The sequence below is a fragment of the Eptatretus burgeri genome, chromosome 18 (genome assembly GCF_056783735.1).
Source record: "Eptatretus burgeri isolate ZD-2024b chromosome 18, Ebu_testis_v1, whole genome shotgun sequence".
Lineage (NCBI taxonomy): Eukaryota > Metazoa > Chordata > Myxini > Myxiniformes > Myxinidae > Eptatretus > Eptatretus burgeri.
This window is the reverse complement of record NC_140978.1, coordinates 41,153,021-41,169,478: the sequence shown is the minus strand read 5'-3', so window position 1 is coordinate 41,169,478 and position 16,458 is coordinate 41,153,021. Positions and strand designations below refer to the sequence as shown.

Genomic DNA, 16,458 nt, shown 5'->3' with positions numbered 1-16,458 from the left:
GACAGGCTGAGTCAACCCCCTGGTGTATTAATTCAGTGGCCCAACGGGGCTTAAACTCAGGACCTTTTGGATCCCAAGCTGCTGCCCTAACCACTGCGCCAACACCAGGCATATATATACATACACACATACATATATAGATGTAGATATACATGTGGGGACACTGTATGTGTTTTATAAGTCATCAGCTTTTTTCCACTGTTGTACAAAGGGAAAACTGGAACAGATAATCTGTTGTTGAGATCAGCTAAAGGGTTGCTTGTGGAATGGCACCTAGCTGGGCCTCCCAGCCCGAAGGGGTAAACAACCTGCAAGTGGCGATCGCTGGGAGAAGACAAGCTGGGAACAGGGGTGACCCTTCACTTACATAATTACCACAGGAGCTTGAAAAAGTAAATGGATGAACAACAAGATTAATCTTGCTTGACATTTGCACGCAAACAGTCATGCAGGGGTCAGAGTAAAACTGCACATAAACAAGAGCTGAAGCTGAGCTTTTCAGAGCAGAGCCTGGGCTGGACTACTGTGCCTGGCCTGTCTCTCCATATGCACATATGTATTTTGATGTGTATTAAACCCTTCTCTACCTAAGATTGGTGTGTGCACTGAACTTGATTTCAATCAGTACGGAGTTCACCTGGATTTCAACATTTGGCGTAGTCGGCAGGATGAGCCAGATCGAGTGGAGAGGGTGCAAGCTTCCCTTGTGAGACAAAGGAGGAAAGATCCGGACAGCTTGATAAGGTAAGAAAAGCTGCCTCCTTTCTCACACCAGGGACATGGGTTCGCTGCTCTCCACGGTCTGTCCTCGTCTTAAACGAACAAGTGGAGAGGGAGTTTCGTGCACATCAAAAAGGGGTACCCAGGAAGGTTAGGGTCCATTGGGAGATTGAGGGAAACCCAGGAATACTCCGTTAGGAGATTGTGCGGGCAACCCGAGAACACCTCCAGGGCTAGGGTCCAAATGGGAGATGGGGTAAGGGAAGGGTGTGAAAACTCCCGACCCAACCCCAGAAGGACACCCCGTTGGGAGCTTGAGGGAGTGGGAGGCGAAAGTGTGAGGAAAGTGTGAGGGAAAGTGTGAGGAAACTGCCAGGGAAAGTGTGAGGGTCTGTTGAAAGGTGTGAAAAGCACCCAACCCAGCCCAAGAACCCCCCCCCCCCCCCCCGCCGGGCAGAAAACACTAACCGGCCCAAGAATACTCCAGGAAGGAACAAGGGAAAAATGGGAAATAAGCTGTAAAACCAAAGTTGGATGAAAAATATGGACCAAGGTCATGTGATCAATTAGAGACACAGGGGGTAGTAGCAAATAAACCGGGCGTAGTGGCGTGCGCCTGTAATCCAGCTACTCGGAGGATCGCTTGAGGACGGGAGCTCTGCACTGGGCCACGCTATGAGAGGGTGTAGGGCAGCCCGGAATCATGGTGAAACACAATCCTTATCCCTGTGTCATAAGAGGTGACCAGGGTTGCGTCAGGAAGGGCATCCGGCGTAAAACCTATGCCAAATCCGTATGCGGATCATAACGGATGATCCGCTGTGGCGACCCCTAACGGGGGCAGCCAAAAGACGAACAACAACAGCGTAGTAGCAAATAAAGTGTTAAGATTAAAAGCACAAGTTGAGAAAACACAGGGCCCCACCCATGCAAAATGCAGTACAGAGGCAGAAGACCAGGGAATCAATGCAGGTGACTCACCTGCATATGTGAATAACACACCAAGGCTGTGTCCGGACCTGGGAGCCATGGGGCTGCTGGCCACAGCTTCTGCCTTCCAGGTCCGAGAAGTAACTCCAGCGGTAGGAGGAGTGGTAGCTCAAACAGCATACCATCCGTTTGAAAGAACATGAATTGAGATTAATATGTGACACAATTTGGAAATGTAAAGTGAACCACAGATGGTTCTTGAAAATAGAGCAAGGCTCTTGATCACTACGCTGAAAACAAAAGGAAAAGTGGGTGGAGGGAATAGATTCTCCACTGCGAAGTGAAGGAATGTGTGCACTTTGCCTGAGGGGTGGAAGGTGGCAGGCTTGTCTCCGAACCTGAAGATTTGAGAGTTTTATCTGTAGACAAAATGCTTTGGCATAGGAAATTTAAAACATCTTAGTGGAAAAGACAAAACGACGACTCGAAACCTAGTCAACTGGTTTTGGAAGAGAACGAGAGAGGAGTGAATGTGATATCTAAGTCTAGGAATCCATACAAGATAAAGAGATGGAGATATGAAAAATAATTGCAGATAATAAACCAGCTCAGATGGAAGCTGAGAGAGCGTGTCCAATGAATGAACAAAGGGATTCATTGCGTATGGAGCAAATGTGATTTAATATAAGGTGTTTATATTAAGTCAATGTTCTGAAAGGCGTCTGAAATAATTTGCATACAACGTGTGTGTGTGTGTGTGTGTGTGTGTGTGTGTGTGTGTGTGTGTGTGTGTGTGTGTGTGTGTGTGTGTGTGTGTGTGTGTGTGTGTGTGTGTGTGTGTGTGTGTGTGTGTGTGTGTGTGTGTGTGTGTGTGTGTGTGTGTGTGTGTGTTGAACACATACACAGTGGTTATACAAGCGTGAGAGAATTAAAATGAAATCTGCCCAAAGCCCGAGAGTGAAGCAGGCACACAAGGTCTCTGTGTATGAAATGCAGGGTAGGTTGCAAGGATGACTGAACCTTCAGATAAAGCATGAATGTGAGGTCATCAAGCTGGATGCAGTGGAGAGGTTATTGAAACAATAACATCCTATTTCAAGAGAATACATAGTTATAGTTTGGTTTCAAGAAAAGGACAAAAGAATGGATCTACATCTTAAAAAGAAATGTAAGCAACAGCTGTTCTTGTACACTGAAGCGAACTGTAATGAAAAGTGAGGTGGGAGGCAAGAACACACCCTGCTGTGAATTTGCCTCCTTGTCAGGTGTGTGTGAGATTTGTCTGATAAGGGGAAAATAACTTGAGGGCAGCTCGTCTTTGAAATACTGGGGGAACTGGTTTGGAAGAAATACATATATATATATATATATATATATATATATATATATATATATATATATATATATATATATATTTATTGTAAAACTGAATTTGTAAGGGAATTAACGTTTGTTGGGGGGAAATGGTTGAAGCTGAAAATAATTGTTCGATTTTTATCTGTTGATCGCAAAGTGCACTGTGATGGATATGTTAAAAACGACAATTCTTTGAGCATAATGGGGCCATTATGATATCGATATGGATGGGTGGTTGCATTACTGGCTAGTTTGGTTGCTGGTTTGGTTGTGACAGCTTGTAGTTGGATGATGTTTAAAATTGACTGGAAATTGATATTGTGGTACCTTGTGTGATAGTGAGCACAAAAGGAGTGGAAAGATATAAAATTGTAAAAGCTGTGCAAATGTGGTGGAGAGCACCGCATGTTAGAGCATGCAGGTCACTCATTATGTGCAGGCAGATCATGAAGATAAGTGTGTGCGCGTAGGTAGGTCCCGGCAGGTGAGGATGCCGTGCCAAAACCATGGCAACTGGTGACATTACTGGAGTTTATACTTCAGTGCAAGGATTGAACAAGGTGGTTTGCCATTGCATTCCTGGTGGTGATCAGGAAAGGATAAAATGGTATGTGTCGGTTCGTGCTGACTACTTTCAAAATTTGGAGTTTGTATTAGAGGTGTATATGGACACTCAAAAAGTGTCAGTCGATTTAATTAATCCAAGAAACAGATTGTTAAATCTCAGTCTGTGGAATATAAATTCAATGATTTGATTACATTGTACTGGTGATACAGGGTGAGTTTAAATGGATAACTTTTAACTCTTTCTCCTGTGTTTGGTTTGTTGAGCACTGACAGTTGTCATTTGGGTGGAGAAAGGTTGTGCCCTCCATGTGAGGCGATTATAAGGAATTAGAATCATGTGTGGTGGTCAGGAAAGGTGTCATTCCAGCCATGGGCATGAACGGGTGTGCAAGTGGAGTGTGGTCAAGGGTTTGCCAGGACAGTGTTTGCGTCGGGTGCGAGGCAGAGATTTGTGTCACATAAGGGAGTTAAGAGTGGGAGCACTCGAACATCTTCTCCTGGGGTCAAGGCAGACTGTGATGTTGCTCCGCTGAGTGGAGAAAGAGAAGAAACTGGAAAAAAAAAACTGACTGAGCACATCATCGACCAATTTGCATCAGTGAAAGTTCGGAAAGTGCAGTTGTAATTTTCATGTGGTGCCATAATTTGTTAATTGAAAGATTAACGAGCTTGGGTTGTAGTTTTGAGCTGATATTATGGTTAAGTTATTTAAAAGATGGGTGTCAGATGTTTGGACAGAGGCGCAATTTTAGTGCTTGCCAGAGGCGTTATTAGTACAGTATGTGGATAATTTGCTGATTTGTTTGACATCAGGAGATGATTGCAGGAGGAACATCTTAACCCCTTTGGGGCCACTGGCTGTTAAAGGCAATGGAGTACCAGAGACCAAATTACAGCTGTGCAGAGCCCAGGTAGCATGCCAGGAACATGTGTTGAGTGGAACCTTGAGGGGAATGTGAGGTGATGGTTTGCGAGCTATTCTGAATGTTCAGAGGTGTTATAACAAAGAGGAAAATAAGGTGTTTTTTGGGGATGGCTGGACAGTGTAGACCACAGGTACCTAATCTGTGTCAGAGGGGTGACCTGTCCAGGATTGTGTCCTATAGCCAGGGAGACTACTTGGGCAGCACCAAATGCTTTGCAGAGTGTGCTCCAAATGGATGGATGGATGGTACCTGATTATGCAATATTGGGTGAATCACTGTTAGAGCACAGAATTTGACAGGGTAAAATATGTCTGACACTGAACGTAACTGTCAGGGTATGTTATGTGCGCTGAAAATAACATCTTGAAAAGTGGTACGTGTGCTAATTGTGGTATGCTTTCTAGCCGAGGGTGAAAGCATAACAATATATACGGATTCCTGTTATGTGTATATAGGGTATATAACATCGGTATATACCGATGTATATAAGAGGGTATATAACATATAACATATATATATAAGAGGGTATATAACATCGCAAGGTATGCTAGTCAAAAATAGTAAATTGATAGTGGAACTGTTAGAAGATATTAGCCATAGTGAGATGTCTAGCAAATACAAAGCAAAGATATGTGGTCTCAAAGGAAATGCTTTCAGCAGCAAAACAAGCAGCTCATCACAACAAATAGTAAATTGCTCGTCAAAGAGAAAACGAGGAAAGGGTGCTGACTACTGACAACATTGCGGCACGACAGGAGGCAACTGAGGCAAGTGAAAGAGCCAAGTGGGAGAAAAATAGATAGCTCCCTTTCCCCTATGTCTAATGGGAATTAAGTGTACATGCGCTGTGAGTTATTCTGTAGTTAGTGTCTTATATTCACCAACAACAATGGTATACTCCCTGGCTTCCTTCCACCATCGGCCTTTCTGACGCGCATACGTGCCGAGCACCAGTGGGGGGAGTTCCATTGTCAACCGACGCTACCATCCTACCCGGCGCTTGCAGCGGCATCAAGCTGCGAGTTCGAGTCCCGCCGAGCCGCACGAGGCGGGAAGGTCCAAGCAAGCTTCTTGCCTCCATCTCACCTTCCCTCCGAGCTGGGGGTATCAATAGAGACCCGACAGGGTCCATTTCTTTTTGGGGTGTGTGTCTGGTGCGGGCCAGTCCTTTAAGCAGCACCTGCAAAAGTGCTTGTGTATGGATTTCCATTTCTTTTATATTTTGATAACTCTGCCCTTACGCGTTCCCCTCATCCCCGATTATAGCAACTAAATTCATGGTCCTGTAGAGGACCCGTGCTTTCCGGACTTATCCGAGGGTCACAACCTAAATTCCGGTGTGTTCGGTGGAGCCGACTCTACGGCTCCCTCTAGCGGTCGTGCTCGCCACCGATACCCGGGCCCACAACAATATGGTTTCACGTGAGGATGGAGTGGGTGCCCAAAAGGTGCTTGCTCGTTTGGCTCACAAAAGTGAGCTGCACGAGCAAAAGGGGGAGGATGTAGAAGGAGGTGCTGAGAACCTGGTACACTCAACGATTTGCAGCGGTGGCAGAAAAGCTAAAATTTAGAAAATCGAAAATTTTTAGTAGAAGCTATGTGTATTATCAAATGTTGGTGGTGTGTGTTGCCTTTTGGCTGTTGGTTGCATCATTGGTTGGGGTGTGACTGTGCCGCTGATGCGGTGCCCCTTTTGCCAGTGTAGTGATGTTCATTTTTGTTAGTCTTGAAGGAGTGACAGGCTGAGTTGGCCTTCTGGGGTTCATTCAGTGGTCAATGGGATTTGGGCTCAGGACTGGGATCCCAGGTCACCACTATGAGTGCTAAGCCAACACTAGATTATAATGTTGGTAAAATGTCTGTAAAATATATGGACCTATATATACATGAAGATTAACTCTTGTGCTGCTCTAACAAAGGTTGTGAAAGAGTTTGACAGCAAGGTGTTCGAACGGAGGAACGTCCTGAAGACACGTTGGATCGGACCCTTCCAGGTATTACTGGTTACCCACGTAGCTGCCAAGTGAGACGGTAAGCCAATCATGGACTCACACATCTCATTGCAAGAGGATACAAGAAGTCGAAAAGAGAAAGAAAGGAAATCTGCAAGTTGAAAGAATGTTACTGGAGGTTCATGACAGATGTGGCGGTGCTTTTGATTAGCATGTGCATAATCATGATCATATGGACAATAACAGATAGTGGGGGCATTTTGGGAATGTCATAGAGAGCAGAATGTTTGGTAGGTCGACAGTAGGGGAAACAATGAATGGGTTGTGACAGGATAGCAGGGCAGAAGAAGGTAAACATTTGGACCAATTGCATGAGGAAGGCGTGTATGGGAAAACACTTATAGGACCCTAACATATAATTACGCACCTCATGTGACACGGGATGAAGGGGACATAGGCACTGCACGCCTGAAACAAGGCATAGTGTTACATGAAGGGATAACTGGGACAAGGATAGATATAAGGATACGAATAAAAAAAACTGGAGGGGTAGTATTTTTTGTTCTCGAGATATTTTCGGCCAAAGTTGCAAAGGTCGTAAAAATGCAACCAAACCAAGCTTGGAAGAGTTTAGGGCCACCGTTCCTTGGAAGAGCCTGTCCTGGGGCCACCGTTCACAACTAACTTCGTGAAAAGGTGAGTTGCTTTTGAACCACGAATGCCAATCAGTTAACAATGAGTTCTCGTGTCCACCGTCTAATTTTGCCATTTAACTAGAGGTCCCGTGTCTTCCTGAAGGGAAGTGTGCCCTCGGCAAAGCACCAATCTTATCTTGATCAGATCTTAATTAGGGCGGCCGAGCGTTTAACCGCTGGTTTCCTGCCGACTATGACAGGTCAATTAGTTTGGTAATTACCTCCCATCCTATGTCAGTTCAGACAATGCTGGATCAATGGAAGGAAAGGACAAACACGGACAGGTTGGAACGTCAACAAGGAATTTATTAATATGGAGAAAAATTCATAAAAAGAACTTTTTATTTCCTTGTAGTGAAAATAAGTAAATTCAAATCAATCAAAATAATCTCAAGCAAATGAAGAATTAATCAGGCACTGATAGAAAAACAGATAAAGAGCAGATTCTTATCACTATGCCTTACTTAACAATTAAACATGAGACAAGGGAACCCAGCAGATCATTCAGGGGGGAAGAGAAATCCATTTTCGCTCACCAAGTTGAAGTCGTCGTACGTCAAATAGAACGTCCTGAAACGTGTGAGAGTGCCTTGGTCCATTGCCAGCACCCTGCCTTGCCGTGCACCTACTCGCAAACAGGCTTGAATGCCAATCGACGTCACGTTGTCACCCCCAGGAACCATGGATGCCAAGAATCAGGTACGCCAATAGCAGATCTCGAGCAGAACCAGCATTAACGGTCCGAGCATCAGCAGCCACCATGAGCCACAACCAACGGATAGCTGGTAGGAGCTGTGAGAAGCTGTAAGGCTGCAAGGCCGTCACCAAAAGTCACAAACTCGACTGTCGCCAGCTCACCAACCGTCTGACTGGAATGACTGGAGCAAGCGTCTGACCAGAACTGACTGGAGCAACCGTCTGGCCGGAACTGACTGGAGTAACCGTCTGACTGGAACTGACTAGAGCAATCGTCTGACAAGAACTGAAAATAGCCATCACCCAGCTCTCACCAACTAACACAAACTGCCGCAAAACTCTCAAAGCTGTAAACACCACAACCAGCTATCACCAACTGACTGTCGCCAACTGAATGAAAACAACGGTCCTCCCGTCCTTTTCATCGGCGGCCAGTCTGGGCAGAGCCTCAGGCAGACTTCAGCCAAATCCACCTTGCCTTTTGGCGCATCATTGCACGTGACAAACCGCCCATCCTGCGATCATTCCTGGTCTACGATGCCATGTTTGGGGTGCTGGACGAACGGCAGAAAGCAGCCATTTGCCAGAATTACCGAGCGAAAATGTAAAGCGCTCATAAAACGTCAACAACAATTATCACTTCAATGTTCAGCCCGATATGAAAAAGAGCCAGTTAGCGTCCATACAGCTGCTGAAGGGAGTGACAAATGTCCATGGAAAAAGGTGGGTGTCAACGTCGATGGAAAGAGGTGAGTGGGCCAACATTGGGCTAATGGCTATCTCACGTGCATGTGTGTCTGTCAGGTCAGGTCAGGTATGGGAGCATGTGCCAGAACAGCGCGTCGCTGCGTCCACTTTCCGCCGGTACTCCAGGGGCCTCCGTCTGGCCATCCCCCAGGCAGACGCCAGGCCCATCCCCATCTCCTTGAGATGATGGTCAACCTGCTGCAACCATGAGGCACGTGGTCGGCCCACTGGCCTCCTCCACTCATGAGACTCCCTCGCTGAGAGAATCTGGTGAGCAGGATCAGCGTCAGGAAAACGAGCCACATGTCCATACAGCCGCAGCTGACGCTCACGGACTATGCAGGTAACAAATCTCATCCGAGTCTCTCTCAGCAACCGCTCGTTGGACACAAAATCCGACCAGCGATAGCCAAGGATTCTCCGAAGAGACCTGGTACCAAAGGAATTAAGTCTCCGTCTCAGATCCTTGGTCAAAGTCCAAGTCTCGCACCCATAGAGCAAGACTGGAAGTACCAAGGACCTGAAGACTCGGACTTTCGTCCTCCCGCACAGGTACCGGCAGCGCCTGCCCCATGATCCAGTGAATCCATGGCTCACCAGGCCCGGGGCAGACGTCTATTGACCTCCGGCTCACAACCTGCGGAGACATGAATATCACTGCCAAGGTAAGTGAATCTATCCACAACCTCAACATCCTCACCACAAACAGACACAGACAGGACAGCAGCATCCAAGATGTCACCGAAAGCCTGGATCTTTGTTTTGACCCAAGAAATCCGTAATCCCAACGGCTCCGACTCCTCATTCAGCACCTCGAGGGCCCCCAAGAGGATGTCTAAAGTCTCCGCAAAGATGACTGCATCATCTGCAAAATCAAGGTCCGAGATCTTGACATTGCCAAACGATGCACCGCAACTTGATCTCTCCGACATCCTCCCAAAATCCAGTCCATACAAGTGCTGAAAAGTGTGGGGGCAAGTACACATCCTGACGAACTCCAGTAACAACTGGAAATAAGTCAGAGGCGGTACCACCACACTTCACAGCACTCTCAGTACCAGAGTAGAGTTCAGACATCAGATCGATCAGTTTCGGTGGCACCCCACGAAGACCAAGAATCCTCCAGAGGACATCCCGATTCACTGAATCGAGCGCTTTACAGAGATCATCATAGGCTGCAAGCAGCCCCTGCGAAACTCTCGTCTGCGTTCGGTGAGGACACTGAGTCTGGGATACGGTCAATCGTTGACCTCTTTGGTGTAAAGCCTGACTGCTCTGGACGCTGGTGCTCAAGCAGATGGTGGCGAACCCTATCAAGAATTATCCGAGCAAAGACCTTGCCCGGCACTGAGAGCAGCGTCACCCCTCGGTAGTTGATGCAGTCTTGGCGATCACCCTTCCCTTTCCAGAGAGGGACAACAAGGCCCCTCTTCCAGTCAGTTGGGATGATGCCTGTGTTCCAGGCAGAGCACAAAACTGCATGCAACGACGCGAGTGCAACATTTCCACCAGCCTTGAGAAGTTCGGCATGGATGCCACAGATCCCTGGAGCTTTGCCCCGTTTCAACTGGTTCACCGCAGCCCGTGTTTCCACAAGCGATGGTGGACCACAGTTGATTCGAGGGTCAGCAACAGGGATTGTAACACCCTTGACGTCCAACTTGACAGCTGGGGGATCAGCCTGGTACAACCGCTCAAAGTAACCAGCCCAGCGGGCCTTCACTTCAGACTCCTCTGTCAGAATACCTACCACTCTCTGCTCGAACTGCAGTGCTCCGAGGGATGGGCTGGGATGAGCGTAATGCGCGAATTCCCTGTAAGCGGGACGAGAATCACCTGTCCACAGGTGATGCTCTACCCCCTCACAGATTCCTCGCACATAGGCCTCCTTGTCCACCCTCAGTGCACGTACAGTTTTACGCCTCAGCTCCCTGAACAGCTCAGCTCTGCCATTCAGCCTGGCCCTGCGACTCTGGTCAATGGTATCCAGTGTCCCTTGAGAGACAAAATTCTTCTTTGCCCTGCGGTGAACTCCAAGGCATCCACCGGCAACATCAAGGACGGTGGTTTTGAAAGAGTGCTCCACAACTCTTCAGGACCCCAAAGCACCCAGACCCCCCAAGTGTCCACTCAGCCTGTTCGCAAACTCCTCAGCTACTCTCTCATCCCTGAGCTTGGCAACATCCAGCCTAGGCTGGGATGGTACCATTCTCCAGGATTTAAGGTGCAGCTTTAGAGTTGCTACAACAAGCCTGTGGTCAGTATTGAGGAACTGAGCACTCCGGTAGACCCTGCAGTTCTGGATCATCCTCCAACGACCGTCAATGAGGACATGGTCAATCTCCTTTGCCACACCGCCAGCGTTGGAATACCAAGTCCAGCGATGAGCTTGCGGGCGCTGAAACCATGAACCAGCCACCCTAAGTCCATGACTTCTTGCAAAGTCAAGGAACTTAGTGCTATTCTGGTTCATAGTTCCTGACCCATGAGGACCAACACACACCTCATAACCATCCCTATCAGTTCCAGTCGATGCATTGAAATCCCCCAAGACTAGAAGTGTATCTCGTCTGGGGCACTGATCAACCACAGACTCGAGTGTGGCGTAGAATGTGTCCTTCACGGTAAGATCACTCGCCTCAGTCGGAGCATAAATAGAGACCAGGGAAATGACACCTAAGGAGTGACGAATCCTTAATCTCATAATACGCTCGTTGACCGGTGTTACCTCAATTATCATTGAGGTCAGCTTATTGGACACAGCTACAGCAACTCCTTGGGTATGGTAACCATCAGAGCGACCAGACCAATAGTAGGTGTAACCACCCACCATTATCTCGCCGCAATCCGGTCTCCGAACCTCAGAGAGAGTTGCAATCCCGATGTCCAAACGCTTGAGCTCAGATGATAACAGAGACAGGTGATCATCCTCTCTTAGGGATAGGACATTCCAGGCACCCACCCGAAGGGACCGCCTCAGGTTAACCCAAGGAGACCGCTGTCTGGTGGACGACACCTCAGCACCACTCCGACACACTCTCCCGCAATCTGACCCAGGGATGTTACCCCGTGGTTTCCCTCCTATCAAAGATTGGGGGTCCCGAAAAACTTTGCCCCAATCCCATCATCCGGTGAGCTGCCCTGCGAAGCTGCACAGGAGGTACTCCCCACGGAGTGGGTTTTCAGATTTTTTTGCGTTTTTGCGTTTTGCGGAATGAAGCGTTTTACGGTGGCTGGAGTGCAAATCCTGCCACCAACCTCCTAATAAGAAGTAACCCAACTGCAGGAGGACGTCTGCAGACACAGTTGGGCACTAGATATGGATGGCCGTTGGCTCACAAGGAGCTCCTCCGCCCTTTGACAGGTTTTGTTTTTAATCCTGCTGGGTGTCCATATCCAAACACCCTCCTCACCAGAAAACCTGGTGGGGGAGACGGTTTAGTCGCCGACAACCCGACCATGGAACAGGTTAGTACAGGTTTACATGGTACCTGTAGCAGGTCACAGATCGAACCTGACCTGACAAATGTGTCTGTCGTAAAGAGAAAAAGGCCATCCCATAAGAAAGGGAATCCATTCTTTACCCTTCTCAACACATCAAAGTTACAATCCCACCAGACATGGGGATGGGTCTTTCCGAGACATGCATTTAGGGAAATAACTGTCTGAGGACCAACATGTTTGCATGCAGATCCGATTCTGAAATCAATAACACTAGAATACTGTGATGCAATTACAGGAGGCAGCAGAGATAACCTCATTGTGGATTTGGAGGCAGAGGCGAGTGCAGTTATTCCATTCACATGTAAAGGCAGGTCTGTGGGGAACTATATTTGGTTAATGATATCTGGTGATGAGCATGTGGGCTGATGTTGCTTAGTGGTGCATGTGCTGCACTGCTGGGGCCACCCATGAGGAGCTATACTGGAGTAGGCCACGAAACAGTGATTATACATGGGTTCCAGCTGAGAAGAGTGATATCGAGCAGTGTCCTGGCACTGTATGTTCTGATATATACACTGATGAGCCAAAACATGATGACCACTGATAGGTGAAGTGAATAATATTGATTATCTTGTTACAATGGCACCTGTCAAGGGGTGGGATATATTAGGCAGCAAGTGAACAGTAAGTTCTTGAAGTTGATGTGTTGGATGCAGGAGAAATGGATAGGAGTAAAGACCTGAGCGACTTTGACAGGGGCCAAATTGTTATGGCGAGATGACTGGGTAAGAGCATCTCTGAAACGGCAAGCCTTGTGGGGTGCTCCCAGTTAGCAGTGGTGAGTACCAACCGACAGTGGTCCGAGGAGGGACAAACCAGAAACCGGCAACAGGGTGTTGGGCGACCAAGGCTCATCGATTCGCGAGGGCAAAGAAGGCTATCCTGTCTGGTCCGAACCGACAGAAGGTCGACTGTGGCACAAGTCACAGAAAATTTTAATGGTGGTCACAGGAGGAATGTGTCACAATCCACAGTGCATCTCACCCTGCTGCGCATGGGGCTGCGTAGCCGCAGACCGGTCAGAGTGCCCATGATAACTCCTGTCCACCATTGAAAGTGCCGACAATGGGCACGTGAGCATCGGAACTGGACCTTGGAGCAGTGGAAGAAGGTCGCCTTGTCCGATGAGTCCCGTTTAATTTTAGAAGACGTGGATGGCCGTTTACGTGTGCGCCGTTTACCTGGGGAAATGATGGCACCAGGATGCACTGTGGGAAGACAACAAGCCGGTGGAGGAAGAGTGATGCTCTGGGCAATGTTCTGCTGGGAAATCCTGGGTCCGGCCATTCATGTGGACATTAATTTGACACGTGTCACCAACCTCAACGTCGTTGCAGACCAGGTACACCCCTTCATGGCAATGCTATTCCCTGATGGCAGTGGCCTCTTTCAGCAGGATAATGCATCCTGTCACACTGCACATATTGTTCGGGAATGGTTTGACGAACATGATGAAGTGTTCACGGTGTTTCCCTGGCCTCCAAATTCTACAGATCTCAATACGATTGAGCATTTGTGGAATGTCCTAGACTGACAAGCGGATCCACAGTGGCTCCACCTCACAACTTACAGGACTTGAAGAATCTGCTGCTCATGTTTTGGTACCAGATACCACAGGACACCTTCAGGGGTCTTGTGGAGACCATGCCTCGGCGAGTCGGCACTGTTTTGGTGGCACACGGAGGACCAACAGTATATTAGGCAGGTGGTCATAATGTTTTGGCTCATCAGTGTGTGTGTATATATATATATATATATATATATATATATATATATATATATATATATATATATATATATATATATATATATATATATATATATATATATATATATATATATATATATATACATATATCTTCTTCTTTCGGCTGCTCCTGTTAGGAGTCGCCACAGCAGATCATCCATATGATCCGCATAGTGATTTGGCACATGTTTTACGCCGGATGCCCTTCCTGACGCAACCCTGGTCGCCTCTTACAACACAGGGATATGGTACACCTATTTTAACCGAGGTATACACCGGCCCAGTACACTGGTACTCACTTCGCCGACCTCGGAAGGATGACAGGCTGAGTCAACCCCCTGGTGTATTAATTCAGTAGCCCAACGGGGCTTGAACTCAGAACCTTTTGGATCCCAAGTCGCTGCCCTAACCACTGCGCCAACACCAGGCTCATATATATATATATATATATATATATATATATATATATATATATATATATATATATATATATATATATATATATATATATATATATATATATATATATATATATATATATATATATATATATATATATATATGTATATGTATATATATATATATATATATATATATATATATGTATATATATATATATATATATATATATATATATGTATATGTATGTATATGTATATATATATATATATATATATATGTATATGTGTATATATATATGTATATGTGTATATATACATATATATACATATACATATATATACATATATATACATATACATATATATATATATATATATATATATATATATGTATATATATATATATATATATATATATATATTCGTAATATATGTTGTTGTGGGGGATTTTCGACCACGGCCATCGTAATCAATTTCAACAGTGGCCGCAGCTGTACAATCCCATTAAACATAAACTACCATCTAAAATCCCGCACCCCCCCCCCCTCGGCTGAGGGGCCTCGTCACCAAACCCATAACCTTCCCGGGGCCCATCCCGACATTTTTTGTCTCAGGAGGTTTCATCCTATCTTTCACCGTTCAGGAGATTAACACGTGCAGACAAACAAACAAACAAACAAAAACTTCAAATTATATATTAGATAGACAGAGGTGTTTTTTGTTTCCCCTTCACCAATCCCCTCAGGCTATGCCGTGGCCCAATAGGGAACTAATACTGAGCTGGCGTCAGACCGGATGTATTCAGCTCGTGTATATATATATATATATATATATATATATATATATATATATATATATATATATATATATATATATATATATATATATATATATATATATATATATATATATATATATATAGTTGCGCATTCGCGCCTGCCGGCGTGCGAACGGCCACGTAACTCGAATCGCGGAATGTCGCCCACCGGACGGACAATTCAGTCGTGACCCTCCGGGAACTATCGCCCGGAGCCAGTCACGGATGGGCCTTTCGACCTCACCATAATCGTGCCAATCGGCCAGCCGCGTAGGATAGGGTTATTCGCCAAACTCGACCTACCTAAGTACCCACGCGGATGGTAAACCGGGCGATCGTACCTCGCCACAGGTCGACTCCGGACATGAGCCGCTTGGGCGGCCAATTCCGTGCTATCGGGATAACCGAGCGGTGTCATTGTCGACCTGAACGGTTCAGATTAATTACCAGGATTTTGCACCCACTACGAACCCTTTACGTGAAGCAGGATGGAGAGTCAATTAAAAGGAAGGAGACGAAGCGAAACGGGCACAGTTCAACATGCAAGCACTTTATTACGCGACACATGGAAAGCATGTATATACAGCCATACACAAAAAGCAGTTAAAACCGACTACGCGCACACACTGCAACACTTTTACAGTTTTACTTCACAGACGGCGCCAACACACATTTACACAAAAGCAAAGGAAAGAAGCCACCCTCACAGACAAGGAGGCAGACAGGCCCATAGGCCAAATGTGCGCGTGACCTGGAGGAGCGACCAGGTAGGCGAGACCGGGGAGGTCTTACCCGTGTCCTCGTGACGCGTTGGCGGGCAAGCCGCAAATGTGGCCGCGCCGCTGTGCCCCGACTCCGTGCCCCTTGGCGGGTTTCGTTGGCACGACGTTTGGGGTGGGGTGGGAACGGGACCCCCTTTGCACTATCTCAGCGCGGGGGAAGAGGAAATTGTTGATGTCCTGGGGGAGGGGAATGGCTGGCTGGCTTGGGTCCCGCGACGAGACGAGCGATCCCCCACACCGCAACCTCATCGCTGACCGCCGTCCTTCCTGCCTCAGATCCGAGCTCCCTTGCTTGCACTTCCACCGCGCTCACTCCCCTCAACTCCGCCAACGCAACGCTCCTTGTCCCCAAGAGAAACCTCTCGACAACACTCTCCAAGCAACTCCAAAACCCAACTCTCCTGATTCGCCTTGCGCTCGCCTTTTTATAGGCGGCAGGAGCAGTCAATATGCAAATTTTAGGATCAGAACGCGATTGGAGGGGGGGCCACGCCGCCCCCCCCCCGGTCAGCCATTGGTCGGGCAAAAATGGGCGTGAACCTCTCCTGATCCTAAAATTTGCATATACGGACTTCACATTCACACGCTTGGAGGTGGGGCCAAACCGCCCCGCGCCCA

The 16,458-nt window shown here is 47.1% G+C and overlaps 1 protein-coding gene and 1 long non-coding RNA gene across 4 annotated transcripts in view; one reads left to right on the top strand and one right to left on the bottom strand.

The window, feature by feature from the left end:
- TDO2 (tryptophan 2,3-dioxygenase) overlaps nucleotides 1-2,543 on the bottom strand; it is a 122,670-nt gene extending 120,127 nt beyond the window's left edge. The window contains exon 1 of one of the 3 annotated variants that reach the window (XM_085864019.1): nucleotides 1,702-2,543. In XM_085864019.1, the coding sequence (XP_085720145.1) occupies nucleotides 1,702-1,851 (150 nt within the window). In that variant the 5' untranslated portion in view covers nucleotides 1,852-2,543. The remainder of the gene's footprint in view (nucleotides 1-1,701) is intronic. The other 2 variants (XM_085864022.1, XM_085864020.1) reach the window with 2 other exon arrangements.
- The window catches only part of LOC147008976 (uncharacterized), a 41,356-nt gene continuing 25,318 nt past the window's right edge, over nucleotides 421-16,458 (top strand). The window contains exon 1 of the long non-coding RNA XR_015053266.1: nucleotides 421-744. This is a non-coding gene — a long non-coding RNA (uncharacterized LOC147008976). The remainder of the gene's footprint in view (nucleotides 745-16,458) is intronic.